The following is a 27,835-nucleotide window of genomic DNA, read 5'->3' on the forward strand; positions in this document are numbered from 1 at the left end:
GAAGTGTCTTGGTTCAGATTGATTTGAATGCTAACAGTATCTCATACACACAACATTTTGGTCAGTGCCACATAACAGGCATAGAACAACAAGACAACACGATGGAACCTGCATTACACTGTAATACACATCAGAAATGCCATCTTGATAGCTGCGACACATACAAGACTAACATTCAAATATGTAACATACAAATGATACACTTAGAGTCTTAGAGAGTCAAGGTAACAGAGTTTGGGCAGTTACCTCCCTTTGTAGAAAATCATTTGCCTTTTCTCACCCTTTGTGGAGGGAAAGCTACATAATAAAGGAGTTTAGAGCACTAATTCACTATCTTATCTTATCTCTTATCTTATCTTATCTTACTTTATCATATCTTATCTTATGCATATCACTGAGGCATGTGGACATATTTAACCAGATGGAGCGCAGGGTCAGACAGTTGTGTGTCCCTGCAGCAGCTAGGGGTCAGTGTCGCGTTCAAGCACACTTCATTATTGGCTGTTTGAGGAATCGATCCTGTGTGACCTTCCAATTATGGGACAGTGACTCTAACCACTGGGTCAATAAAGCCCCAGATGGGCACTGGTCGTCCCACAACGGGAGGACCGTCACCGTGAAAATGAATTCATAAGCAGAGAATCTTGGCCAAAATCTGACACTCTCTAAAGTATGCCTCCCAGTAGAGAGTGACACATTAAAGGCATACTATGCAGGATTTTACTTAAATATCTTTAAATGACCACACTCTATCACCACTTCGCTGGACTGGCAATCTATAAAAATACCCATGACTAGCGAGTCTCCCCCCTTCTGCCTCCTCTGCCTGTGTTTGCTGTGTTTGGGACGTTTCTGGGCGGTGACCTGTTTCTGTCAATCAGTGTGGGGACTGTGTCATGGTACGTCCAAGACAACTGGGAACAGGGAAACCTCCTAAAATGTCCAACTTCCCACCTCAGAGTGTTGAAGTGGTTGAGGTGGAAACAACATGGAAAATATAGCTAAGCAAAAAGAGCTGCAGACATGGCTCATTCAAAAACTAGAGTGAACTTAGGCTTGGCTTCTCCCTGCTGGGGGAACTAAAAGAAGGAAGGGGATAAAGAGTGATGCAGAGTTTGTCTGTTTTCTGTTGGACAGGTAAGGTAAACAAATGGCTGGTTACTGACGTAAAATATCCATCGTTGTTATTATATTGATTATTATTATGTTGGGTAACGTATTCTGCAAGACCATATGGCATGAGAAAGTCTCTGTTGCTGTTTTACCCAACTGATCCCTTCAGAGGTGTGTCCTTCGCACTGGTGGTGGGAGGGTGCGGCAATTGGAATGAACACAGAGGCAAAGCAACATGTAGTGTGGCGAAAATCCTGCTTAGTATGCCTTTAAGACTTCCCACTGTTCCCAACAACCTTTCAAGAATACCCCCCATACTCCACCTCCCCCCTTACTGCATCATTAGACCAGGTGAAAAGCCACCAGGTCATTGTAAGGAACAGGAAAGTCAGTGAGGAATTATTTGTGTCAAAGAGACAAGAGGCTACCAACACAGCTTGTCCTATAAGTCCTATAACCTACCAATCACTGGCCAATACAATTACGTAAGGAGTTGCCCTTATATTTCTAAAGCAATCTGCAGAGGGTCATGCTTTTTAATCAGGCACATACAATACACATTCATATGTTAACAATGCCTTTAACATGCCTTTCTAACTTTGCATTCACCATGCAACTGAAGGTACTGAGGAAGATATTAAGTATTTGCCAGTTACACCTACAACTGGTTCTGAGACTGTCCACAATCCGTTAGGTTCCTGCTAATATTGTGGAAATATGAGCTAATAGGCTAATCCCTATTGATTTTTATTGAGCTCCTCTCCACAAAAAAACAAAAGTAGCATGATGATCAAAGTGAGGACCACTACCTGTTTTCCCACAGCATCCATATCTTAAGTACATCTTAGTTTGATTCCAGAACTTGCACACCGCAAAAAGACAAGACTGTTTTGAACAATCACTACATGATTGTCAGTCCAATTTAAATTAGAGTTGATTTGAGAAATTACCATATATTGGAGAGACACTAAGAACTACTTAAAGATTCTGAATGCTCTGGGTATCCCATCCCAGAATGGTCATTTCATTAGCCGTTAACAGATAACTTACTCGGACATCAAGCCGTCTCTGCCTCGGGCATATCTCTGATTGAAGAACTCCTCTTCCTCCTCTTCATCCTGACAAAGACAAAATTAATACACAAAGTTAATGAATATCTAACACACAGCCAAGTGTGTTGTTTTATCAGTAAACTGCTAAAACACAGGTAGAAACAGGGCAAACCTTTGTCAGTTCCTGTGCGTTGGCCAGATTATCCACGGCGATGGCCAAGAAGACATTGAGCAGGGTGTCTGTAAGCAAAGCGGTTAAGGATGCATAGCGCAACACTGGGAACCCATCAAGATTTCTATTCCCATCTGCCTTATATGAATGCATGTTGAAGGATTTTGACTAGATTTAGCCTCTAGAAGGCCACGCCAAACTGGAAGTGCAAAGTGCAAGTGAAACACACACAGATGCACACGCAATATTGGAGTCAGTGAGTCAGTCTCAGCTTTTTCAAAGTGTAAAGTGAGGCGATCAGGATGAAAATAAACCACATGCCATCAGTTTTAACGGAGCTCGCTTGAAGAAGCAATCTTGAACATTTGATTCTGACAGCATGTTTGCTGCTTATTTATTTTCAATAAATCTATCGTGTACTGCGCATCCACCCTTAAACCACACACTTGAAATGTAGTGGTAGCACTGTATATGCTTTAGGTATACAGGTATATTGTATACAGCTCTACAGGTTATAGCAGAGCGCTCTGAGATGGCTTTCTTTGAGGTTCATGAAGGATACAGTTTCCAAACAGGGTGAGCACTATGAAGTAGATAGATGACCACATGCCATACTGCACGCCACCCTGGGAGCGAATCCCATTATACATCACTTCATTCCAGTCCTCGCCAGTCAAAATCTGCAGGCAAATGCATAGAATCATAATTAGCATGATTTGATTTGACAGGCGAATGGACAAATGACACCGTACAGGAGAAAAATGTTTCTAGTCTAGAAAAACACATCTTCAGACATACTAGCAAAAATAGTAAATGGGGTTAATAGTAAGATAAGCAATTACTATAGTGATCAAAACATCCGTTCACAGTGTAGATACGTTTTCTAGCAGATCTGATGCGGATTCGTTCATGCTTCACTTGTCTGATATTCATGTGTGCATGGATGTGTGGGATGATAGCAGAGGCAGGGGGTGGAGAGGAGTGAGCAGAGTTGTTTAATCTGCGCCTGGGGTGAGAAATATCCCAGGGTGCAATGTGTCATGGAGAGAAGGCAGAGTGAGGGGGTCTGTGGGAGCCAAACCTGAAACACTGTCATGATGGCAGCTGGAAACGTGTCAAAGTTGGTGGGAGTGTAATCTTCAAAGATGAACCTAGAGGGAAGGCAGAGGGAAAGCAGGGGTAGATATGACCCAGGAAGAGGAGGAGGAGGAAGAGGAGGAGGAGGATGCAGAGCTATTTTCATCCGGACACGCCATTTCCTCCACTCTCCATCAAAGGCACCATTGAAGAAACTGTTGTTCAGTTTCCTTTGTGTAACTACCATTTTAAAATCGCAGGACGTATTCAGATATGTGGGTTAACATATACTGTACAAATCATCACAAATCAGAGAGCAGTGCAGGTATGAAGCAGATGATAACTTTACCCTGACAAGTATCTCAGTTTTGAAATCAGTGTTTAGGCCTGACACCTTGAGGGATTTACTCACCTGCCTCCAAAAAGCTGCATACCCAGCAGGGCAAACACCACAATAAAGAGGAAGAGAAGGAACAGCAGGCTGATGATGGACTTCATGGAGCTCATGAGGGACACAACCAGGTTCCTGAGAGATGCCCAGTATCTGGCAGAGAGACATTACACACTATTTTCTAATGCATTTAATCAGAGTGTTTTTTTGACAAGCCTGTAAAAATACAACTATATAATAGGGATGGGAAGAATATATCGAAAATTCTGTATATCGCAATACAAAGATGTGACAATACGAATCATGGGGCAGAAAAATTAATCACAATATTAGCTACATTTTATTCTTCTGTAGTAATCACAAATGAGACGGCTTGCATCACAATTTCACAAGCTCTCCATTGAAATTATATTATTTACACTTTGTAATGACATTTTTAAATTGTTGTTTATGTTCTAGCAAGCCAATGCCATTGCTAGAAAGATTTGTGGCTCAGAAATAAATATAATTCTGCGCAGTCGTACTTTGTTGCCATTGAACTTTTATTTATGACATATCGTGTATCGAATCCAATCGTGAGATAAGCATATCGTCCCGTCCCCATATACTACTATATGAAAATGAAGCCCAGGCCTAATGCAGCTGAAAACTTAAGTATTGCATGAGAACAGTTTAGTTGTCCCACTTACTTGGTGATCTTGAAGATCCTCAGAAGTCTCAGCGCTCTCAGTACACTGATGCCAAATGACATTCCCGGTCGGAAGAAGCCCCACACCACCTCAAAGATGCTGCCAACAATGACCTGTACAGGACATCGGCCCCATATAACAAGCAACACCGCAAAAATGCATGCATATTAATCATTGTTAATTAGGCACACCGAGAATCTTCGCTTCTGCTTTATTCAGTGACTTCACTGTGCAATTTTCCTTCATCTTGCTTCATCAATTACCCAAATGCCTCATTTTGCATTAGAAATTCCACTTTTGGTTTTGTGATACAAAGCAGGATTCCTTTCGGTCAAATTCCACGTATCTGGTGTAACGGGGAGTCAAACTAAGAGACGAATGAACTCACCCCGCAGTCGAAGCAGTTGAAAGATGAATGGAAGTACAGCCGGAAACCCAGACCATACATTTTCAGGAACATCTCAGCCAAAAACAGCCCCAGGAAAACAAACTCTGCATAGTCTGGAGAGGAGAAAACAACAAAGACAATCAAATCAAATTAGAAAACGCAGCTATCTGCCAAAACAATACATCTGTCAGGTTATGAAATGTACAGACAGCACAACATAATTTCCCTCCAGGACAAAAAACTTTCTTTAATCAGACTGAACTGAATTACTTGATATACAATAATGTGTACAGAGTCATTCAACAAGCGTACAGACTTTCTAGGACACAGTTCAAAACTGAAACCCACAGAGGAAGATGGACAGCCAGTCGGGCTGGTTGTGGTGGACGATGGCCACGCAGATGGTGTTGAGAGCCACCAGGCTGAGCACCGTCCAGTAGAAGGTGTCCGTCTTCACCATGCGGCGGATGGAGATACGCAGCATGCGCTCCTTGCGGCGCAGGTAGGCGGCGGGGCCGCGGCGGCCGCTGCGGAAGTTCACCCTGGACCGAGACATGCCTGAGAAAGAGGGGAGAGGTTCAAACACAAGACAGGCGGAGGCTGAGGAACTGGAGATGTTGAAAGGAAAAAGGAGACAGGGAACAAGGAGATTAAATAAATATATAATATGAAATAAAGACCTAGTGGGCTGAAAGTGATAGAAAGAGTGGAGGAAGAAGTCTGCTATAAAGGCGGTGAGTAACTGAACAGACTGAAACAGTAATGCTCCTTACTGGCAGTCGACATGTCAGCGTACTTGTCTTCCCCAGGGCCTCCTCTGCGGGCACCGGTCTTCTTACTGGTGGCTCTCTTTAGCACTAAAAATATTACACATAAACTTATGTTTCTGTATTGTCAATATAATATAAAAGGCTATCAATAAACAAAACAGTCGATAATTTGTGCTGAATTGTAAGACACACAAATATGTCCCATCTAGCATGCCAAACCTGCTAAGACAACTATGACGTTCCCACTTATCGAAACAAATTAACTAGCAGTCGATTGGTATGTGCACAATGAAAACAGTTTATTTCCATTCTGACTCACAGTGCAATGATTGATTTATGCAAAATGTACAGCTACTTCATTTGTTTAAATGATTTATTGTTAAAAAGTCTGATTTCAGTCTGTGGCTTCATTTATTAATAGATTAGTCCTTGCTTTTATCAGTGACAGTCCCAAACAATGAAAAACCTTTGTGCGTGAAGTGATGAATGTACTGAGAGACAGGAGATAAACTATAACGGTCATCCCTTATACATACTGTATATATATATGTGTGTGTGTGTGTGTGTGTGTGTGTGTGTGTGTGCGTGTGGTGTTTGCACATGAGACGGTATACTGTATCGCTGTGAATAACCTGTAGCAATTACAGATAATTTATTAATCCATCGTGTGTGATCTTACCATCTAAAGGAGATCTCCCTGAATTCTTATTCTCCTCTGCAAGCATAACCTCCTCTGTAACACACATAATGAAATTTGAGGTTATACACAGACTTCTTTTTTTAATTAAAGCATGCGCCATGGAAACATGCAGTACAGCTGTGTTCCTGAGGACTTGTGCAGCCATTTCTTGGGACTGAGGCCATACTGATGTAGTTGGAGCTTTGAGGGGTCTGAATGACCTCCTTTAGAGAGAGAGAGAGAGGAAGAGAGAGCACTTATAAAGATACATGACTCACTCATTCTCTTTCTCTCTCTCCCTCTCTCTCTTGCTCTTTCTCTCTTCCCACACTCACCCACATGCACGCACATATACACATGCACAGCAGCTCTCTCTCTCACACACACACACACACACACACACATACAAACGCATACAAATGTAAACACACATTCACACACGCGCACACACACACATTATATACACGCACACAAATTTAAGTCAGTGAGTCAGTCTCACCTTTTTCTCACCCTCTGCTTGCGTGGGAGACTGGCAGTGTAGATTGCCATTACAGCACTGTGTGTGCAACTCAACAAAGCTACTCTATGTCCAAAAACTCAAAGTGTCTGCAGCACAGCGATTTCTTTTCAAAAGCAGCTGGGAAACAGACAGGCTATTTAGTACCTGCATCAATTTAATCATATTTAGATCTTTTTCGGTCTCATAAAACAACAAAATGACATAATGACTGTGAGAAAGCTGTCATTGTATTGTGCCTTGTATTGCGCTTTACTTACATACTCAACGTATACATACAGTATATATATACATATATACTGTACATAAACTGTAGAGGCAGAGCTAAGTGAAACAAAGAAACCTGAAAAATGACATAAGTGGGGTACACACTCATCCGCAGCTCTTACATTCCCCTCCAAACCACATATTTTTAGATCATTGGCGCACGATCTAAACATTTTAGCACTGCTTTTTTTGCCAGTCTGATCACTTTTACATATTTGACTGCATCTTCAAAATGCTGAAAGAATGAAAGTCTTGTAATGCTATCAGGCATAAAGAAGGACTGGTATGTTCAGTATTTCATCACGATATGATTCTACTGAAAAAACGATAAACAATAATATAGAATTATTTCCCAGCCCTAGTTCAATCCATGTAACAGTCAGTGTCTTGAGCAAGACGCCGAAGCCTACTGCCCACTCACTGTAAGAGTCTGGATAAGAGTGTCATCTAAATGCCTAAAATGTAAACGTGGCTGTACCTGCAAGTCCCAAGGTGTCCCGTGTGTGTTTACAGATGTAAAGTTGTCATGCTGTCCAGTACCTGCCCTGTCTATCCAGGCTCGGTAGCCGTTCAGCTCTCTTTCCACCTGCTGCTGGCGGCGCAACTTCATGAAGGCCCGTCTGTTCTCCACCCGCTCCCTCTCCTTGGCAAATTCACTAGAGAGAGAAGAGTGGACGGGGTGAAATGACAACCGCTTTCTTAATCCATAACACAGACACTCATATGCAAACACTGGTATACACACACAAACACACACACACACACAAAGAATCATACTCACCCAGAGAGGACTCCCAAAACCAGGTTCAGCACAAAGAATGAGCCAATAATGATGAGAGGAATGAAGTATATCCAGTTCCATGTGGGACCCAAGGCATCGTTGGCCTGAAATTATAAATATGAGCACATATTTATAATACTTTTTTTCTGCTATAGTACTAGCAGTACTATTGCAATTAAATGGGGACAAATCATTTTCCCATTGTAAACGAAACAAGCTCTCAAATAGCATGGTTATTATTAATTGCATGGTAGCGCAAAGTAGTTTCATCAGTAATAATCATGTTGTCACACAGATAGCAGCTACCGACGTGATTTTTTTTTTTGTTCATTTGTTTCATTAGGGCTCAACCATTAAAAGCCTTGCTGCTGTATATCTGTGTCGCAGGTGAACTCACATTATAGAGAACAGCCGTCCATCCCTCCATGGTAATGCACTGGAAGACGGTGAGCACAGCAAACAGGATGTTGTCGAACTGGGTAATCCCGTCGTTGGGGCCGATCCAGGTGTCATTGCAGTCGTATTTCTCTGGACACTTCCTCACTCCGCACGCAAACGCCACCTCCGACGAGTCTACCGTCTCATTATCTACCCAAGAAGAAAGCAGAACTGTTACGGTGTTCTACTGAGAGAAATATTGATGTAATATTCAGAATAATAATATTAACATTCATATATTAATCTGGGCAGCAGGGTGATTAATCAAAGGACCTGGGACCCTGCACTCTGATTTCACTGTGGACGTCAATGAAGCATCATGTTAAATTCTATTGATAGACGACCACTCTGATTCAGTTGGTGGATCAGAGGAGAATTGACAAAAGGAATTAATATTCCATCTGTATAGAATTTGGAATTATTCAGTTTTATGTCCCGATCCCATTAAAGCTGTTTACTTTGAGTCACGCTGGGCAATGATAGTGAATCCTATGGTGTGGCTTCATGTGATTACAGAGTAGTTGTTGGCTAATTAAGAGGTAGCTATATGAGCCAGCAGGGTGCAATAACTCTAATAATACCTCTGGGCTTGCTGCTACCATGATCTATGAAACCCACAGTTACTGAAACAAAGACATTCACACCCTCTGTTTGAGAAACAGAGTAAACCAGCCATTTGGTATACCTGTTGTTAAACCAGTCATAGGCAGTCATAAATAATCCATAATCGGGTACTCAAATCATAAATTTAGTGTCGTAATTTAATTTTTGGGGGATCCACTTTCCCTCAACCTGCCTCGTCTACTTCTGCTTCAGTTAGTGGTTTCCTACATTTCCCAGAATGCCTTTCAACAACCCCCAGGGAACGGGCCTGAACTTGTTGCATTCAGCTGTGGGTTACACATGGATGGAGAGAGTGATAGCGACAGCGATAGCAAAGTAACAGTTTTTCCAATTGGGAAAAAGTGACAGCTGCTCAAAACGCAACGTCTTGTGGCTGCATTGCATTCTGGTCTATTGAGGCTACTGTCGGTGTCGGTGAATTGGTATGTCTGCCTCTTCTATGATGGATTTCTCTCTGTATGATTGTTGAGCGTTGGTGCAAAATGGTGAGTCTAGAAAGAAGCCCTCGCTCTTTGATTCTGAGGGACTGACACCAAAACCTGATGTTTACCATTGATGTTTTAGATTGCTGTACATTTTTCTGCTATCAAGCTCCATTGTAGCTGTGCTGGAAATATCTCAAAATGACATCATGTCATCTACCTTTGACCAGTTATCCGCAGGAATAAGAAAAATACACCATCAAACAACAAAATGGGCCCAGAAATGCAAGATACATTGCCAGTAGCTGTTTTTAACAGTGTTTTAGGGTGGATTTTTCCTTTAAATCATCCCCCTTTGGTAATTTTCAATAATACACACATAAAATAATAATAATAATATTATTAATAATAATAATACACATAAAAAACTCATGGGGGAGTATGCCCAATTCTCATTCTTAAGTGATTGTTAATCAAATCTACGGATCCTACCGAGGATGTTAAAAGATGGCAGGCAGGTGTGGTGAAGCTTCCCGCTGTAGAACTCCAGACCGATGATGGCAAACATGAGGATGGCGAAGAACAAGAGAAGACCAATCTGAAGCAGCGGGATCATGGCCTTCATAATGGACTTCAGCACTATCTGCAAGCCTGGGGGGATTCACACACAAGGGACTCAAAATTATGGACTAAAAACACAAAGGATTGTAATGGTCAAGCTCATACAGTAGATAGAGTAAGTGTGTTACAGTAGACTCTTATCTGTTTGAATGGCTTTTTTCTCAAAAGGATAAAATGTTCAGAAGAGCGTTGGAATTTCTTGAAATCTACGTGCACACACATTCAGAAATGCCCTGATTTATGAACACGGACATGAATGAATCTGTTGTTGTTTGCGCTCTCAGCTTGGCAGACCTTGCAGTGTGGAGTTAGAGGTCAGTAATGGACTCACTGGGGATCCCAGAGACCAGTTTGAGAGGCCGCAGGACTCGCACCGCCCTCAGGGTCCGAAGGTCTACTGGGATGTTCATGTGAGCGCCTGCAGTGGCCAGGATCCTGGTGGACAACACACACACACACACACACACACACACACACACATATTTGATTCATTGACATTTTTTCGATAGGAGGAATATGTTCTTAAAAGCCATCATTATTTACATTGGCCTTAAAAGGAACAAGGAATTTGGGTTGAATTAGAGAATACAACACTCAACAGGGACATGACAAAAAGGGAATAAATGAACAACACACAGATATGGGGATGAATAATTAAGGTTTCTTCTTAAAAAAAATTAGAAACTGAAAATGTCATCTGGACAGGTGGTCAGTGCGTGAGCGAGTGAGGGAAATAATTCATTTAGTATAACAGCGCCACACTTTTATGGAGACAGACAAAGAATGCAAAGCCACATACACCTGGCAGGCATCTCTACTCACATCTGCCCACGCACATGTTGATGTCCTTCCACCTACACACAAACACTGAAAAACAGCATTCAACCAACAGGAGGAACGGGCTGCCAATCTCTTAGCGATGTGCACCCAAAATCAAATTTGAATATTTCTCTTAGTAATGGCAAAAAAATACAGCTTGGTAAACCCAGCTACAGCAGGGAGAAATATTGAGTGAGAAATATTGAGTCCCTAGCTAATATGGGGGTCTGTTTTCTGCCATTTTCAATAAATAAATCGCACAAAAGGATTACAACTACTTTGTATATTTAATAAGCATTTTAACATAACTGCAGTAACCCCACCGAATAACATGTAATGCTTTGATTTAGACTACATTTGCTTCTGAATACAATGTCGACTGATTTGATGCACAGCCCATCACCATTATCCTTCTGACATTACGCTTTCACTGATGATGGGTCAATCCCCACTGCTAATTTGCTAAGCTAATATTTTTACTGAGTTATATGAAAATTATCCTAGAAATCAGAATTATTGTCCAGAATTCTCTCTCTCTCTCTCTCTCTCTTTCCCCCCCCTCCCTCTCTCTCTCTCTCTCTCTCTCTCTCTCTCTCTCTCTCTCTCTCTCTCTCTCTCTCTCACACACACACATACATACATACATACCAACACGTAAATTCTGTGGATAGTGCCGGGAAGTGTGGGGGAGGGTATATGTGTGTGAGCAGGGGGTAGAAAGCACATGGCAGCAACTCAAGTGTGGGCCCACGCAAAATCTACCTACTGAAAGCAGTAGGAGAGAGAAAGAGAGGGAGAGAGAAAATGTGAGTGAGTGAGTGAGTGAGCGAGTGAGTGAGCGAGTGAGTGAGCGAGTGAGAGAGCGAGTGAGCGAGTGAGTGAGAGACAAAGCGATGAGGCAGGGAGAGAGACAGAGACAGACAGGCAGGGAGCAGGAGGAGAAGTGTGGGAGTCTGTAGAAATAGCCATCAAACACGCTGAACAAAGGCAGGCAGCACAGTGGCTCCTTCAAGGCTGCACTTTGAGCAACACAATTCAAGAGAAGCTCCCTCAAAATTAAAGAAGATGTATTGTCAGCTTGTGGTACCTCATGAATCACCTCTACACATCAGCTCGGTCGATTTTTTTTTGTTCAGATTTTAACAAAAAATGTTTTACAGTAACCATCAGTAACCACACAAACCAAGGATTTGTCTTGGTGACAAATTTGAAAGACAAAATGACAAAGTCTCGCAGCACATACCCGCAAAACATCAACAGCAGGACCTCACATACACAGTAAAGGCACAGTGCAAGACACAAGATAGACAGTAGCCGTTTAAATTCAACATTCAACACTCAGTAACATTCCAGCAGCGAGTTAATGTTCATACTGAGAGGCTAATCTCTTCCTAGTTGGCTCTAAGTGTAGCACTGTTGTAGAGTATTGTACCAAACTGGCTTTAGAGAGGCTGAATTCATTACATGCACAGAATGCAGCCTCTCCCACACACCTCCACCTACACTAAGCACACCACCAAAAAACACACAGTAATCAGCAGCATCACGTTGCCAACCATTTCAGCAAAGTTCTGCATATGCGTAACTCAAACAGTAGCAGCATAATGTATCAACATATTTAATGGCTTTGCCTCAAACATGGAAACATAAAACATGCCTCTAATGGCGACAGTAATGCTGCTCCGCTCTGTTAGGAATACACAAAAATAGGCATTTATTCACTATTAGTCATAGAATAAATAGCTGGGTCTATGTTTTCCCAATGAAAACCCACCCGGGACCATAAGCCACTGTTTATCCAGTTCAATTATCAGAGCAAGATTAGAGTTGAGACCACTGCCGCCCTGCTGTAACACTCCTGACACAATACGCATGATGCTGAAGAGTTCTTGCAATTTAACTCCTAATTTCTGGAACCTTGGGAGTCTTTTGCATGGGCAGAAAACACATTTCAGTGCGATTTGCAATTGCAATTTGCACAAGTTTTGAACTTGCCAGATGTGCACTGGCCTTAGCGTTTGCTGGTGGGTTTAATAGCAATACCAGTTCTGTGAGGCAATGCCAATTACAGGTAGTTCACAGACAAATATGGTACACCAATGGTACACCAACCCACCTGCAAAAACAACACACTAATACACAAACACACACACACACACAACACACAATGAGTGCTGCAGACAAAAATGCTGTGATGTGCCTTGTCTCACTCTTGGGTGTCTGTCTTTGTGCCAGATGGCTAATGAATCATTCAGAACTCCCACCCAGTTGTGTTATTCATTCTGTCTAAAGAGCAACATTTTTAGCAAAGTGTCACACTCTGTAAGAGGGACAGCAGACCAGGGCAGGAGCAGCTGATATCCTTCATCCAGGCTGACGGGACAGTGTGACACATAGGCCTACACACACACACACACGCACGCACACGCACGCATGCATGCACACACACACACACACACACACACACACACACACACACACACACACACACACACACACACACACACACACACACACGTATGCATGCACACACAGGGAGGATCAATATCATTTAACATAATTTGGGAGTTGTTACAGGTAGTTTATTTGTCCTGGAAACATGCACCTGCAGCTTGGTAACTGGACTAACAGAAACACACACATGCAGCAGTCATTTGGGAAACAGATCTATGCTAATCAAAGACATCAAATCCACCTGTGACAATCTGGTTGCCGCGGGATATAATTGACCATTTTAGGAATCCCAGTGAATTAAATTGGTTTGTGGGTAGGTTGTTCTAACTGTGGCCTTTTTTTTTTTGCTACACACTCCTCACTCAGATTAAGGATTTTAATTGAGCTCGGTGTCCCAGCAGATTAGCTTCCAGCAATTCATTAATATCAAACGGAATGAATGCCGCCAGCGCTGGCCCAGTGGCCTCGATTTGATTCCCAACTGGCCTCCATGACACATGTGTGCGTTTTCTTTTAAGTCTGACTTACTTGTGCTGTGCCACCAGAGTGAGAGAGAGAGAGAGAGAGCGAGAGGGAGCGAGAGACCAGCATATGTGCCACCAGAAAATGTGTCAGATAGGTAGCAGGAAACCAGGTCATCAATTACCAGTTCCAGCTGTGGCTGCAACGCGGACAAATGACAGGCAAGACGATCTGTGGGTTTAAGAAAGTGCCCGACTTTCTGCTTTTTAGGCTGTAAATCCACTTTAAGTCAAACAGTTGAGTCTACAGAAACCATAGAAATGCCACAGTGACTTTTTAAGGGACAGTGGGATAATAAAACTCAGCAAACTCTTTTTTTCAAGCTCTTTGTTTCTGGTCCCCAAGTAACGCCTATCCACTAATGTGCAAACTTTTGCTCCAATCATGCATTACCACTCCTTGTCTGAATCAATTTAACATTCACTACTGGGCCCAAATGAAATGCAGCACATCCAGACTGGAAAAGTGATTCAGAACGTATCCCGGCGCCTTGACTGTAGCCTGGGTTCAGGGAATAAAGTACTGAGATGAAAATGTTCTGATTCATGCAGTCCTTGACCTGATCTACAAGCCCTCCAAAAGAGACATCTTCACAACTCCCTCTCTTTCCCCCTCATCAGACCCTCCACCCTCTCTTCCCCCGTCACAGTGGGGAGACACACTTTTTCAAATTTCCACCAACGTGTGTTTTGTACTAAATGTGCAGTAAAGGAGGACTGAGAGCCTTGAGTTCACACTTTCTGCAGGAACTAGATGACCCCCCCCCCCCCCCCCCATAGAACAAGACAGCAGTCTGCACACTTTGACTCATCACCTTAACAGACAACAGATCGCTCCCGAGGAATCCCTGAACTCCCTGAACTCCATGGACTGTTTGACCTGGTAGGCAGCAGAGGTCTCACTGCTGTCTGCACATCTTACATCCTGTCTGCTGTCACTGGCCTTAACATTGTATTAAGTAAGAGTTTTACTGTGCCATAGCACAAAATAACCATAATATATTTGCAGGGGGGTTGACAGGATTGTCAATCAATACCAATGACTCAATGATTGCTTTGCTCAGTGGTGAGATATCTGACTTTCAAAAAGGCACTTTCTGGCCTGTACCCTGTATTTGCGGCTCAGTCCTTTCTCTGTGGAGTTTGCATGTTCTCCCTGTGTTTGCATGGGTTTCCTCCCACAGTCCAAAGACATGCAGGTCAGGTGAATTGGAGACTCAAAATTTCCCATAGGCATTAATGTGAGTGTGAGTTTGATGTAGTATGGTATATGATGTAAGTAAAACTTTATATACAGTATATAGCACTTTTTAAAACACCCCATTACAAAGTGCTGCACATAATAAAAAGGGAGATACGTACAAGGATAGGCTGACATACAAATTAAAAGTAAATAAGAAAAAAAAGCAAATATACAAACAATCATCAGAGAAAAACGGACAGCATGCAACTATGGACTATGTATTGGATGTAGCATGATATATAGTGATGTAGTATGGTATATGATATGGTATGTTAAACCCATTGAGACATGCTTGTGATAAAGGGCTGTATAAATTTGACTTGACTTTACTTTTGGAACCCCCCTTACATTTTCAACTGTTCAGAGCCGCAGGACGGAGCTAGGAGTCACAACACTAGATGTTTCTGTTGGATTTCTGCTCCAATTACACACACTCCCACACTTACTTACTTATTCTTTACAACTAAATTCCAAAACATCACCATAATTTTTCTTTAATTTCCTACCAAACTTTTATGACTTTATTACAATGTAAGGGTTAGCAACCTTAACAAATGCTGTGACATTGAAAATGTGTTTTGTCTTAGACTCACTGCAGCCGCTTTACAGATCAACAGCAGTTCAGCCTATTCAATTTTGTTGCATTTTTCCAAATTACTCCTGTAAATTTTATTTTCAAGTTCATGAAAATGATAAACTTAGTTTCAATATTTAAAATTTCATGACTTTTCCCAAAAGTTTAATGTTTTTTTTTCAATTTCCCAAAACAAACCTGTAATTAGCTAGCTCACTCATTCTATTGTGAAAATTTGACTTTATTATTTTTGTCATTTAGAGGCTGTGAGAGAGACCTGTTGATGTTGTTGAAAAAGGTCAATAAAAGTCATAAATTATTTAATGCCCCTTAAAGTTTTTATTGTGCCTTTTGCATTTTTATGAGTGGAGCAGTAAGTCACAACTTAGTGTCTAGAAGCCTTAGAAATGTTACTGACAAGTTGCTCCTGACAACAGGTAACAGCACATCTACATAGCATAGCTGTAAACTTTTTAGCTCTGAGTTCTTTATTTACCGCTTATTATAAATTGCTTAAAAGGAATGACTGTGATATTTTGATTATATTTCTGTTCTTTCCTTTCACCAGGCACTTAGCGGGTAAAAGGTTTTGTATTAGCACTTCACTTTACCAAACATTAGCATGGTTAAGTTTTCCTATTAAAAACAATGGTAACAACTAGCCACAGGCTTGTGGCTAATGGACTAGCCTTGTCCGTTAGCTAAAGGACTAGCCACAAGCTGGCTAGCCGTACTTGTTGGTTTCAATAAGGAATGCTAACAATGCTAACAAGCCATTTATTGATCAACTGAAAGAGAAATTAGGGTTTTTTCCAAATTGTGACAGGTGCCTGATGACCAAAAGTGAAAGACAAAACGTCAAAGTATATTGTGAACACAGGCAGGACTGGCAAGGTAACAACTATTATTCAGTACTCTTTGTTAATTACAGCTGATTCGACTGTCAGTCACTGGCACCGTCATTAATACTGGTTAACACTGTGACCTAGTGAGTTCTAAGGAAACCTGTCAAAAACACAGCTGTTCAGCTGAGGCCTGCACTAAATGGTCTGTCAACGTGATGCTGATGTCCCTTTTATGTAAGAGGATTCAGCGAAAGGGTGAGCCAGAGAGAGAGAGAGTGAGAGAGAGAGAGAGAGAGAGAGAAAGAAAGATGTGGGTGTCAGGTTGAAATGAGATGTCAACACGCCAACAGCAATCTTCCCTGAATGCTCAATACTGTACAGCATACCCATGGTAACAATGTTCAACTCCTGCGCAATGAATTCACTAACAACTAGATAAACATATGCACATTTCAACCCCGTCTTATGAGGAACAAATAGAGTCGCTCATTATGTTTTCTTGGGTCTGTCTCTCCCTCTTCCTCTTTCTCCCCTTGTTTTCTTTCTCTCTCTCTCTCTCTCTACCCATCCTCCATCCGTTCTCTGTGCTTTCGCATAAAATCCTCAGCGCTGCATTCACATTTAATTCACAGAGGTCCTGGGGGCGAACCGAAGCAGGTTTTAGACACAACTGCCAATCCACTTATCCACCCACCTAACGCTGGCTGCAGAGCCTGACTGTGCCATGGAAACACACATTTCCTCCAATGGCTGTATGTGGTGCCCAAATGTATATGTTTACAGATAAAAATCACGTCAACAGCAAAGACTTGTCTTTAACAGGGTCATCATCAACCATCACTGACCATCTGACCACAATGTCAGACTTAAGACAATTAGGGATTGGAAGCCTTTAAACCATAGCCAGTGCATGGCAAAAATGTTGATGGTGATAGAAGCTGACAGAAGCAGAGCCGCACACTCGAATGCACCAAATTAACTTTCTGGCTCACTTGCCAAGGGCTGGTGAACTAAAAAATGTATTCTGCCAAGAATCATCTGTACAGGCCATAATAATTAATATAATTTTTCAAGAAATATGCCGCCCTATCTGTTTTCAGCAGGGTTGGGATCAATTAATGAATGAAGTCATCATTTCCAATTCAACTGAGGAACTGGAATTTGAAAAAAAAAAACCTACAGGAAGCAGAATTGGAATTGAATTGCAATTTCAGGAAGTTGAATTCAGTGAATTCTGTGGAATTCAATTCTGTTTCCTGTCATTCCAATTCAATTCCGATTCTGTTTCCTTAGAGCTGGGTGCAATTCCAATTTCAACTCCAGGAATTTAATTTGAATTTACCATGCATTCGCAATTCAATTCATGAATGCCCTGTTTTCAGCTCTATTTCATGTATAAAATCAGATGCTGCAGATGTGTTAATTGAAATTTTTTTCACTCACTCATACAATCAATCGAGTTTGTACCTCATCATGAAGTGCAACAGAAATCAAAATTACAAGAGAGCATTTTAAGGCGTACCCCCCAACACACACACAAACACACACACACATTCTGTTGAAGTTGGAATGTTGCGCATTTTCTTATTAATCTCAAGTAACATTAGGCTACTTAACCATCCAGGTAGCAGAGAAACAGGAGGAAAAATCTGCAGAAGTTCAGATGCTAGCACTTTGCGTAGAGCAGCGTAACACGCAGCCAATCAAGAGCCTGTTTGATACAATGCCATTGATTTGCTCTGATTTGATTGGCTCACGGTCAGAGAGAGTGAACAGTGGTCAGAAGGGACAAAGTTTGACAACAGGCAAAAGAAGAAAAGTTACCAGCCAGTTTGGCAGGTGACTTTTGATTTGAGACACATTTTAACAGCATTTGGCGCTTGGCGAGTGCTAATTAGGGAACCTGTTGACAATGTTTCAAACACAAGAAGTTATTGGGCTGGGAGGGACACCAGCTGACGCCACTCACCCACTGAGCACGACTATGAAGTCCATGACGTTCCAGCCGTTCCTCAGGTAGGAGCCTTTATGGAAAACAAAGCCGAGGGCCACCAGCTTGATCCCCGCCTCAAAGCAGAAGATTCCAATAAAGTACGGCTCTGTCTTCTCCTGTGGAAGGTAATGAACAACAACAGGTTAACAGTGTCTGTGTGGTAAAGTTGAGTTCAGCTGATGAACAGACTAATAAGAACAAAGCCATAATGTCAAAACCATAACCTATTTACTTGTAAATATAGGGCTTTATGTGTGTACAAAGTCGCTACACACATAAAGCCCTATATTTACACACAGTCTGTGTGCTGAGGCTGTAAATCAAACAGATTTTGTCCTCACCAGTCTCTTGGCCATGGGAGTCTTATCCTCTCCAGGGAGGTGCTGCTCCAAGGCCAGGACAACACAGTTGGCAGTGATGGTGGCCAGGATCATGTACTCAAATGGTGTAAAGGCCACAAAGTTAAGGAAAGCAGTTTTGTCACGGCACAAGGACGGGACTGACACACATGACAAACACATGATGACTAGCAAACACATGACAAACATGCAGATCTAAGGAGTTAGTATTGATGATGATGGCGGCATGGATGCAGATTACAAGACGGCACTCAAACTCATCTAATTTTCTGTATTCCTGCATAACAATACATCATCGCCCACATTGTGCTACAAAGAAGTCCTATAAGCATTACGGTACTGAAAAATGTAGATGTGACCAACTACAGATGTGTTCAATGTGTAACAAAAAATATGATTTTTACATCTGCTTTATTTGAAGCCTAAATAGTAGGATGTTGTCTTTTATGCTTTTATCATTATTATTATTATTATTATTAAAATACAAACAAAAGAATCATCCTAAGCTGTTCCATTGTGAAATAATTAACTTTATTTTCAACTTCACTTCTGATATTGCGATAATGTCATACTGCAAATCAAACATTGTGTAGCAAATCATATTGTGAATCAAGCAAATCACTACACTTTTCATCTGAAAACTGTTCAATACACTAACAGTAATGTCCTTAATTCTTTTATTCCTAGATTTGTTTTGAAGAATTCCACCCTTAGCTGAATATTTTAAAGTGCGTGTGTGCATGTTTTTGTGGGAAGAGGAAAAAAAAAAATCAGATGGATGGATGATTAAGTGATGGATGAATTACGGCATGGATCATATTCTCTGGTATTGGAACCGATCTGTTAGAGAGAATGCAGTATCCATGGCAACCTGCTTTTAAAAGTGCTTTTCATGGAGAGAAAAAGACAGGGTTAGGAGGGATAGAGAGCGCTCTAAAGTCACTTTGGCCTGACTGAGCTAACTACACAAACTCCAGTGTACCTTTCTAAAAACTGCTGTCACTGCACACAGCTGCAGCCGCAGCAGAGAATATGCTTATACGTTCATATCGCTGTTGTCAGGTGAAAGCCTCACATCTCCATAATGTCACCTCTAAGGAAAACAGCCTTGTTTTTAGCTTGACGACAATGCAGTTTCGAGTTTATCTGTTTGGTTTGAGGAGGTTTAATAAACCCAAGGGTCGTAGAATTTCCTCAACACATAGAGGAGCGTTTAATCTTTCAATTGTAGTTAAAACATTGGAGTTACGAGGTTTTCACCTGACAGTGAAGATATGCACATGTGTGTGAGTGTATGTGCGTGGGCACTACGGGCATGTGCACATGTGTGAACACACATGCACTGTATGTGAATCTACAGTGTATATAAGCCCTATACACTCATGTGTATGTGTGTGCTTGTGTCTTTCCAATCACTGGAAGCCCCCATGAGGCAGCTGCTCCTTGTTATTAATTTTCTTGCCTTGAGTGAAAATGGTGTCACTAACTCACAGAGGAGCGCTGAGATGGGGGCCTTTGGGACCCACAGTGACTCACATTGACAAGTCCACACTGTCGCAACTGAAACTAGTTGAAAATAGCTATTATGGAGAATACTCAATAAATCCCCCCCCTCCTCCCCCCCATCTCTGCCTTTCTTCCCCCTACACCTAAAATAGAGTGAAAGTCATTTAACTCCACAGTGAAGAGACTTGGGCCTCCAGAGAAGTCCTAGTACTAAACTTGTGGGAATTGTTACAACACTCTGACATATTTGTGCAGTAACTTACAATGAAAGCAATACCAAAGCTACTACCGCTACTGATTCCGATGAATTCCTATAAATTTGCTTTGCATTTGCAATCTCAGAGGATGGGCGCTATGTGCGAGGATCAGGGTCTCAATCAATCAATACTCTGGCATGTGTTGCTTTACAACCCACAATCCATCACAGTACTACTGGCCAGCTCTCTCCCACATATCTCTGCCTGTGTGATGCTGACAGTCACATTACAGTGCTGTCTGTGGCCAGCTAGTCTTGACCACTAGCCCCACTCCCACACATCCACAGAGCGTGTGGTTAGGTAACAGTGGGAGACTGGCACGCTGCATTGAGGGTGGTGAAAGACAGGAGGAGCAGTGGGTAGATATGGCATCTGAGCGATGTAATTTTACTGATTATGCAATCAAAACCTGTATAACCTCTGAATATGTTAATGATTTGTCAGGTAATCGCTGTAAAACTGGATGAGGAAAATAAGAATCATTGCAATGAATTTGGCAACAATGTTGGATTCTTATGTTTGGCCTGTTATAGTGTGAATGTTGTGAATGTGACTGTGCATATTGGCTGCACTGTATGCCCACATTAGGTTAGGCTATGTGAATTTGCTGCAAAATAACTTCACTGATAATCTCCCTCAGCTGCATGGAGGTTCAGGAGAAACAAATTGATAGCCAACGCTCCAGCAGGAAACAGAGGAACAATGCCTAGTGTATTTGAACCGACACCTACTCATGGCCAGGTTCATATTCCAATGAGCACTAAGGCAGATAGATGTGCCTACATGCCACCCCCACAGTGAGCAGAGCTGTTTCTAATGATCACCACATGCTAACTTTCTGTCTTCTGCCAGCACAGGAGCACATGTAGCTCAAACCTGCTGCAAGCCCACACACAAAATCAAATAATTATGCTGTGCTTAGTTTTCGTTTAATAGAATTAGAGCATTTTACTTAATAGAATTAACAATAGTTTAAAATCAAGGTATTTAGTAAAAGGGGCTCTTTCTCAACCTGCTGATTTAACTAATGCCTAGAAATCATAGAAAAGGCTATATAGATCAGCAAAGACACTGAACAGAGAAGATGGATAGATATGTAGCTGCCTATTACAGAATTGATGCATGAATCTGAAACTGGAATGACCCTAAAAGTCATGAGAGGTCATGCAAAGCACATTACAACACAGAGAACTGCGCTTTCGTAATGCTAGACATTAAAAAAATGGCCAGGTAGGCGACTCTTATTCAGCCAAGTGACATTTAAGATTAAAAATGAGGAGAGTTTGTTGTGGATGCAGCTGTCAGGCTAGTCAGTGGGCGCTGTCCGTGGTGCTGAACTGACACACAAGCATTGCATGCAACATCTTAACAACAAACTTTCAGTGAAGCGCAAACAACTTGGAACATAACTTTTCGTGGAAGGATATGGCCATTCAATGATTCTCCTCGCGTATTTCCTAATTATGTTGTCCTCCGCGAATATGAAGAGCGACCTGTTGACGGTGAGGCAGTTCTGCCGGTGAGGGACGGGGTTGTACAGAGCCATGGTCCGGGCCCGCTGCGCTTTGGCTTGTTTCAGGGAGCCCGACAGTGCCGCCGACGCCGCGTCCTGCCCGTCCCCGCCGCGCTCCGGATCCCCATCTCCGGAATCCACCGCGCTGGGAGCGGTCTCGTCTCCAAACCGAGCCATTCTACAAAGAAACGAGGATATCGCCGGCTTTAAGTGTTTTTTTCCAAGGACGTAACCTAATTAAGAGAAACCTGAAGTTGAGCTGAGCGAAAATGATCCACCTTCAATCCGCGGACAGCCGACCTTTTCGAGCGCCAAGATTCCCCAAAAGTTGCAGTATCCTATCACTCCATATCCACCAGAAAACTACGAAATCTATCATTCAGTTATTTTTTTTGCACAAAAGGAAAGCAACAGGAGTATCCATTTACTTAATGACGATTCAGTTGCACAGGCTGCAAAAACTCTGCATCTCTGTCATCCCATCTGTTCAGACTGATAAAACGGCGCGTTGCAATCAGCTCTCAACAAGTTTTAATGCGTGCGCGTCTCTAAACTCGGGCAGCGACGGGTAAAAGATCCACCGAGTTTACCTTGCAGTTTTCTAGCAACATCCAAGCGCGATCTGAACTGGCAGCCCGGGAGCTATGTGATCAAAAACTACTTTGTGTTCGTCAAACGGAAGGATCCGAGGGAAGTCTTCACAAACTTTACACATCTTCTCGACCCAGTAAACTTGGCAAAAGGAAGATCTGGTTTGGAAAGGTAGCCCGTCTGACGAGTCTAGACTATAATTAGGGCAGCGTTAATTTATTCACCACTCAGTCGAAAAATGTGATTGTCTGTAGCAGGAGAAAACCTTGATTTGATAGAACAGGCGTATCTTTCAATCTTATCACCTGCTTGAATATTATCACGCAGCCAGGAGCGCATAAGCACTCTCGCGCAGCCCCTCCCACTAGATTTCATGATGGCAATTTTAAAATTCATCTGAATGAAAACTGGTGGAGAGGAGAGAAATATATTTTCGTTACCATGGCAATTAGTGTTTTCCAAGGATGAACGCAAACATTTTATCAGAAAAAAAAAAAAAAGTCTATATACAGGTTGTGTGGGTTTGCGATTCAAAATCAATTATATAAAGAGGTTTGTGGGTACTGTGGCCAGAGTCAGAAAGAGAAAGGGGTGTGAAAATCCATTTAACACTTATTTTAGAAACAGAAACTGCACAGACAGAGGCAACAAGTGTTTGTCTAAGACAAGCTTGCTTAAAACCCAACTCCCTGGCAGGATCAAATCCTATAGATAATGTATAGAAGTTAGAGTTTGACTCATTTCCTCCATGTAAAAACTGAGAGTATAATTTAAATTCTTTCACCATTTGATACTCTGAGAGCGTCGTCATATTTTCATTAATGAAGACAGACTTGTACTATTAAAACATTTAAAAACTAGGCCATTGTGCTAATATTGGAGTAAAAGTCAGGAGTAAAAATAGAGCATGAAATAGATCTTAGGGCTGCTCCCTTTTTGAGGGAGAAGAGAAGAAAGCAGGGTCTTTCACACTCAGAGTGAGACCTCATTAGGCAACTGGACTCTCTCGCCCCATCTGCTGCCCTCTTCCCTTCCCTATTGGGGCAAAGATGCATGTTTCCTCCTGAAGATGATCACTTCAGGCCCCACAGACTGCATCACTTCAAATTATATTATTCAACGGATGTAAATGAAACTTAACTACAGCAGTAGTCCGACCTTATTCCACATAGTGTGCAGATATACAGCGTGTGCCTCGATGTAGATTGGATGCAAATGTCACAGTCTGTAGGTCACTGAACTGATCTGTACAGCAGAATGTAGGTATCACAGTGTACAGTAAGATGGCTGAGATAGGGATTTTGATACCAGCCAAGAGAGTATGACAAATTCATGCTTGGCAAACAAGTCGAGATCTGGGGGAAAGGAAAAAAAAAAAAATCTATTTAACAGGATCTATGAATAAGTCCCTAACCGAGCTCCAAAATTCAGCAACAATTCTGTTACCTCCTCTTCCTAATCTGCATGAAGCGGGCGGGTGTGTCACTTTTATGCAAGCAGACGGAGAACAACAAAAGGCTACACTGACCTATTAAGTGGCGAATATAAATATAACAGTGGCAATCGGCGCCATCATTAGCATGGTAACTGTGCACATCGTCATGTATGTGCGGTCTGCTGATTATCGATGCACTGTAGAGCTAGAGGCCAAGGGGTCGCTGCTGTAAGTACCTGTACAGTATATAAACACTTCTCTCATAAGCTGCATGCGGGTATGATTCACTTCCTCCTGAAAAAAAAAAAATGTTTTACATAAGCCCTCATTACAAAAGACCATCATCTATGTTGCCCGACAAAAATATTTGTCCATCTCTACAAACATTGCATTTCTCTCTCTCTCTCTCTCTCTCTCTCTCTGCTTCTCTCTCCCTCTCTCTCTTTCTATCTCTCTCTATCTCTGTCTCTCTCCCTCTCTCTCGTTGCAGTTGTTTCCATAGCGACATAGCTCTCTTGAATTTCTGCTCTGTTCTTTTCATTCTGCCAACAAAAGCCACGTTGCACAATAGAGCAACCTCTTCCTACAGAAATCTGTTTCTCCTCACCTCCCCTCCCCTCCCCTCCCCTCCCTCCCTCGGGGTAATTGTACACACTGGACGTCTTCAAGGAGCAAAACTGACAGACTGTGGCACCGTCGCCACGCTGATGATCCGTGCTTCAACATACTGTACATGCAACCAGAAATGCCAAGATGTAGTCCGATTTAGAGCAAACGTGGCCATTGATTACAGGTTTTTGGTTCAGCTCTTGCTCGCAGCCTACTCAAAGCCTTCTGAAAATAGCAGTGTGACAATGTTAGCATGGTTTGCCTGTCTGCTGAGAAGCTCATCGCACCGTGCAAGGCCTGATCATTACCTTGAAAGAGATGATCTCAGCCAAAGGGGTCACACTTAACTGTTTAAGGGTCACATTAGCACATCACTTCAGTAAAAAAAAAAAAAAGGAGAGATACAATCAGAAGACGACACCTTTTCTTTCAGTGTGATACAGAGGGCACAGCAGCTTTCAGTGCATTTCTATGTGCAAAGTCCAGGAAGGCGTATCTTTAGAAAATACAGTCGCTCAGAGGGGAAGACAGACGAAGCGGGGTTACAGGTGACATGCACCGTGAGTTAAAACGTTAATGGGTGTACTTAGTGCCAGAACTCTGAAGAGCATTTATATAATTGCAGAAAGGCTTTCACCCAGCATTGATTGGAGTGGTTTTAGCATTTTATTTTTCTCTCCGTTCCCTAGCAACAGACATCCTCCAGGACTGAGTTATGTCAGTTTGATTCGACCAATAAATGGCGTTTAGGCCTATATCATTACAGGCTGGTGTGTCACCATACCAATTTACCATTAAACATATTTACATCATGATTATGTTTCACAGTAATCTTTCAACCATGAAATTAATAAAAAGAAGCTAAAAAAACAACAACCTTGAATACTGTTCTAGCCAACAATTAAGCTCACATTAGTTTGGAGATGAACTTCAAAGAAAAGTTGTGTTTGCATATGAAAATATTGTTTCTCAGAAAAAGGAAAAGTCATAATTATTCAGGATTGCAATATCATTCATATTGTTTTTACCCTTTCCTAAACCTTCAGTTTACAGCCCTTACAAAATATAATTAATATTTCAGTTGTATTAGTAAAAAACATTGGGCATCATGCAGGCAAGATCAACAAATGTCCAAACTCTAACATCCAGCTGTAAAGGCATTTACTTCCATATGCTGCTTCAGTGTTTGATTCCCCGCAGCTCTTCTACTTTGATTCCCTAGCATCCCCTAATGGACAGATAACCACAACACATGTAGAGCTCTAAAACCCAGGTATAGGTCTTTTACATGGACACACACTACTAGTATTTGTCTTCTGTTGATTCTTACAGTATATACTACTGAGTCGCACACACAAACAACCCGTAGTTATTTTTCATGTAACGTGTTGAATGTGGAAAAGAGAGAATGAATACAAAAACTGAAAACATGAAATGTATTTAGTTGTGTATGAGAGACAGAGAGAGAGAGAGAGAAAGAAAGAGAGAGAGGATGACAATACAACAGTAAAGTGGATGTGGAGTGGGTGGTGGAGGTACAGTAAAGGAAAAAGAAGAGGATGGGGGGGCGTGAGTTGGTGAGTGGGGGGGTTACACTGATGGAGTGCCACTCCACATTCGAGTGGTGGGAAGCAGATAATCAGAGCGATGTGGCTCCAGAGTTCAGAGGTCCACGAGCAAGCATGCTTAGCACCGCCATTAATAATGTTATTCAGCATCTGATTAAACCATGTTACACAGGGAAAAAAAACAAAAAAACACAGTCAAAGCTTTCAGATGAAAACAGTGAGAATTGATTCAGTGATTCATTGGTGGAACTATTAAAACTTTGGCAACTAGGGCATCTGTGTATCTACAATGCTGTGGAGTACATGAAAACCTAATGGAAGAAGCAACAATAGTCTAGTAATAAATGTTTGTGTAATACTGTAATAGTGTTAGATGGCTATATATATATATATATATATATACGTTCATTCTTTTACATTTGAACCTTGATCTTCCTCCATGGGGATTTATCATCTCTACACACACAAGCTGAAAGGAAACCGCTCCCCGCCCGATCTTTACTGGTGGAACTATTAAAACTTTGGCAACAAGGGCATCGGCACATCTACAATACTGTGGAGTACATGAAAACCCACCGGAAGAAGCAGCAACAGTCTAGTAATAAATGTGTACTGTAATAGTGTTATATGGTTATATATATATATATATGTTCATTCTATTACATTTGAACCTTGATCTTCCTCTGTGGGGATCTATCATCTCTACACACACAAGTTGAAGGAACCCTTCCCCTCCCGCTCTCGTCTGTACTTACTCCCACTCCTTCCTGCGGGCCTGTGGCGTGCTCTGGATCTTGTGCGCCTGGTGGGCCATGATGACATCCCTCTGCTCCACCAGACCGCCGCGCCGCCGCAGCATGCTGTGGGGGCTCACGGACCCCGAACCCGGGTCGGACGAGCCGTCGTCCCCGCTGTAAGGCACGTCGAAGCTGGCGGCTCGAGGGGGCAGGCCCAGGTACTCGGGGACGTTGCCCGGGACCTGCAGGGAGCAGGAACGGGACCCCGGGGCCAGGCCGGGACGGGCGGAGGGGCTCGGGGTCCGCCAGGCCTCGGGCTCGGGGAGGGACAGGGAGGACTGGATGTGCGTCTCTCTGGCTGGTGAGCGGAGGTTGGGTGTGAGGGAGCGGGACAGGGACCGGTCTGAACTGGTGAGCATCTCTGCAGAGGTTGGCAGTCGGATAGGCTGGGCAGGCTGGTGGCTGGCAGTTTCACCATAATGCTACAAAATGAAAGCAAAAGGGCAGAGAGACAGAGGAATATTGAGTGAATGGAGACCAAGACTCATTAATAAAACATTGCTAAGAAAACAGATTTGTTTGTCTCGTTGTTTAGACATCCTTTCTGCCCATTAACCTTTTATTCATGTCAGGGGCTGGCAAGAAGATATTTGTTTCCTCTTTTTTTGGTGTTGTTTACAGCAAATAAGCAGGGGTCAGATGTCTGCTGTGCCTGAGAGCCACCAACTGTATTGATATTTGAAAGCTGAGCAGCTGAAAGTACCTGGTGGTCTCAGATAGCTGGGTGAGGATTAACCTCTCTGAACGTCT

General features: G+C 42.3%; 1 protein-coding gene across 1 annotated transcript in view; it reads right to left on the bottom strand.

The window, feature by feature from the left end:
• cacna1eb (calcium channel, voltage-dependent, R type, alpha 1E subunit b) overlaps window positions 1-27,444 on the bottom strand; it is a 42,300-nt gene extending 14,856 nt beyond the window's left edge. Inside the window, 19 exon segments of the mRNA XM_071926483.2 lie at window positions 2,164-2,231; window positions 2,338-2,405; window positions 2,900-3,017; window positions 3,419-3,488; window positions 3,827-3,958; window positions 4,495-4,607; window positions 4,883-4,995; window positions 5,231-5,440; window positions 5,656-5,739; window positions 6,332-6,385; window positions 7,656-7,771; window positions 7,897-8,000; window positions 8,294-8,484; window positions 9,873-10,031; window positions 10,333-10,436; window positions 18,427-18,566; window positions 18,792-18,897; window positions 22,000-22,263; window positions 27,044-27,444. Of these exon segments, the coding sequence (XP_071782584.2) occupies window positions 2,164-2,231; window positions 2,338-2,405; window positions 2,900-3,017; window positions 3,419-3,488; window positions 3,827-3,958; window positions 4,495-4,607; window positions 4,883-4,995; window positions 5,231-5,440; window positions 5,656-5,739; window positions 6,332-6,385; window positions 7,656-7,771; window positions 7,897-8,000; window positions 8,294-8,484; window positions 9,873-10,031; window positions 10,333-10,436; window positions 18,427-18,566; window positions 18,792-18,897; window positions 22,000-22,263; window positions 27,044-27,444 (2,615 nt within the window).
• Window positions 27,445-27,835: the final 391 nt, after the last annotated feature.

This window comes from Centroberyx gerrardi, chromosome 13, assembly GCF_048128805.1.
Source record: "Centroberyx gerrardi isolate f3 chromosome 13, fCenGer3.hap1.cur.20231027, whole genome shotgun sequence".
In the NCBI taxonomy this organism is placed as follows: Eukaryota; Metazoa; Chordata; class Actinopteri; order Beryciformes; family Berycidae; genus Centroberyx; species Centroberyx gerrardi.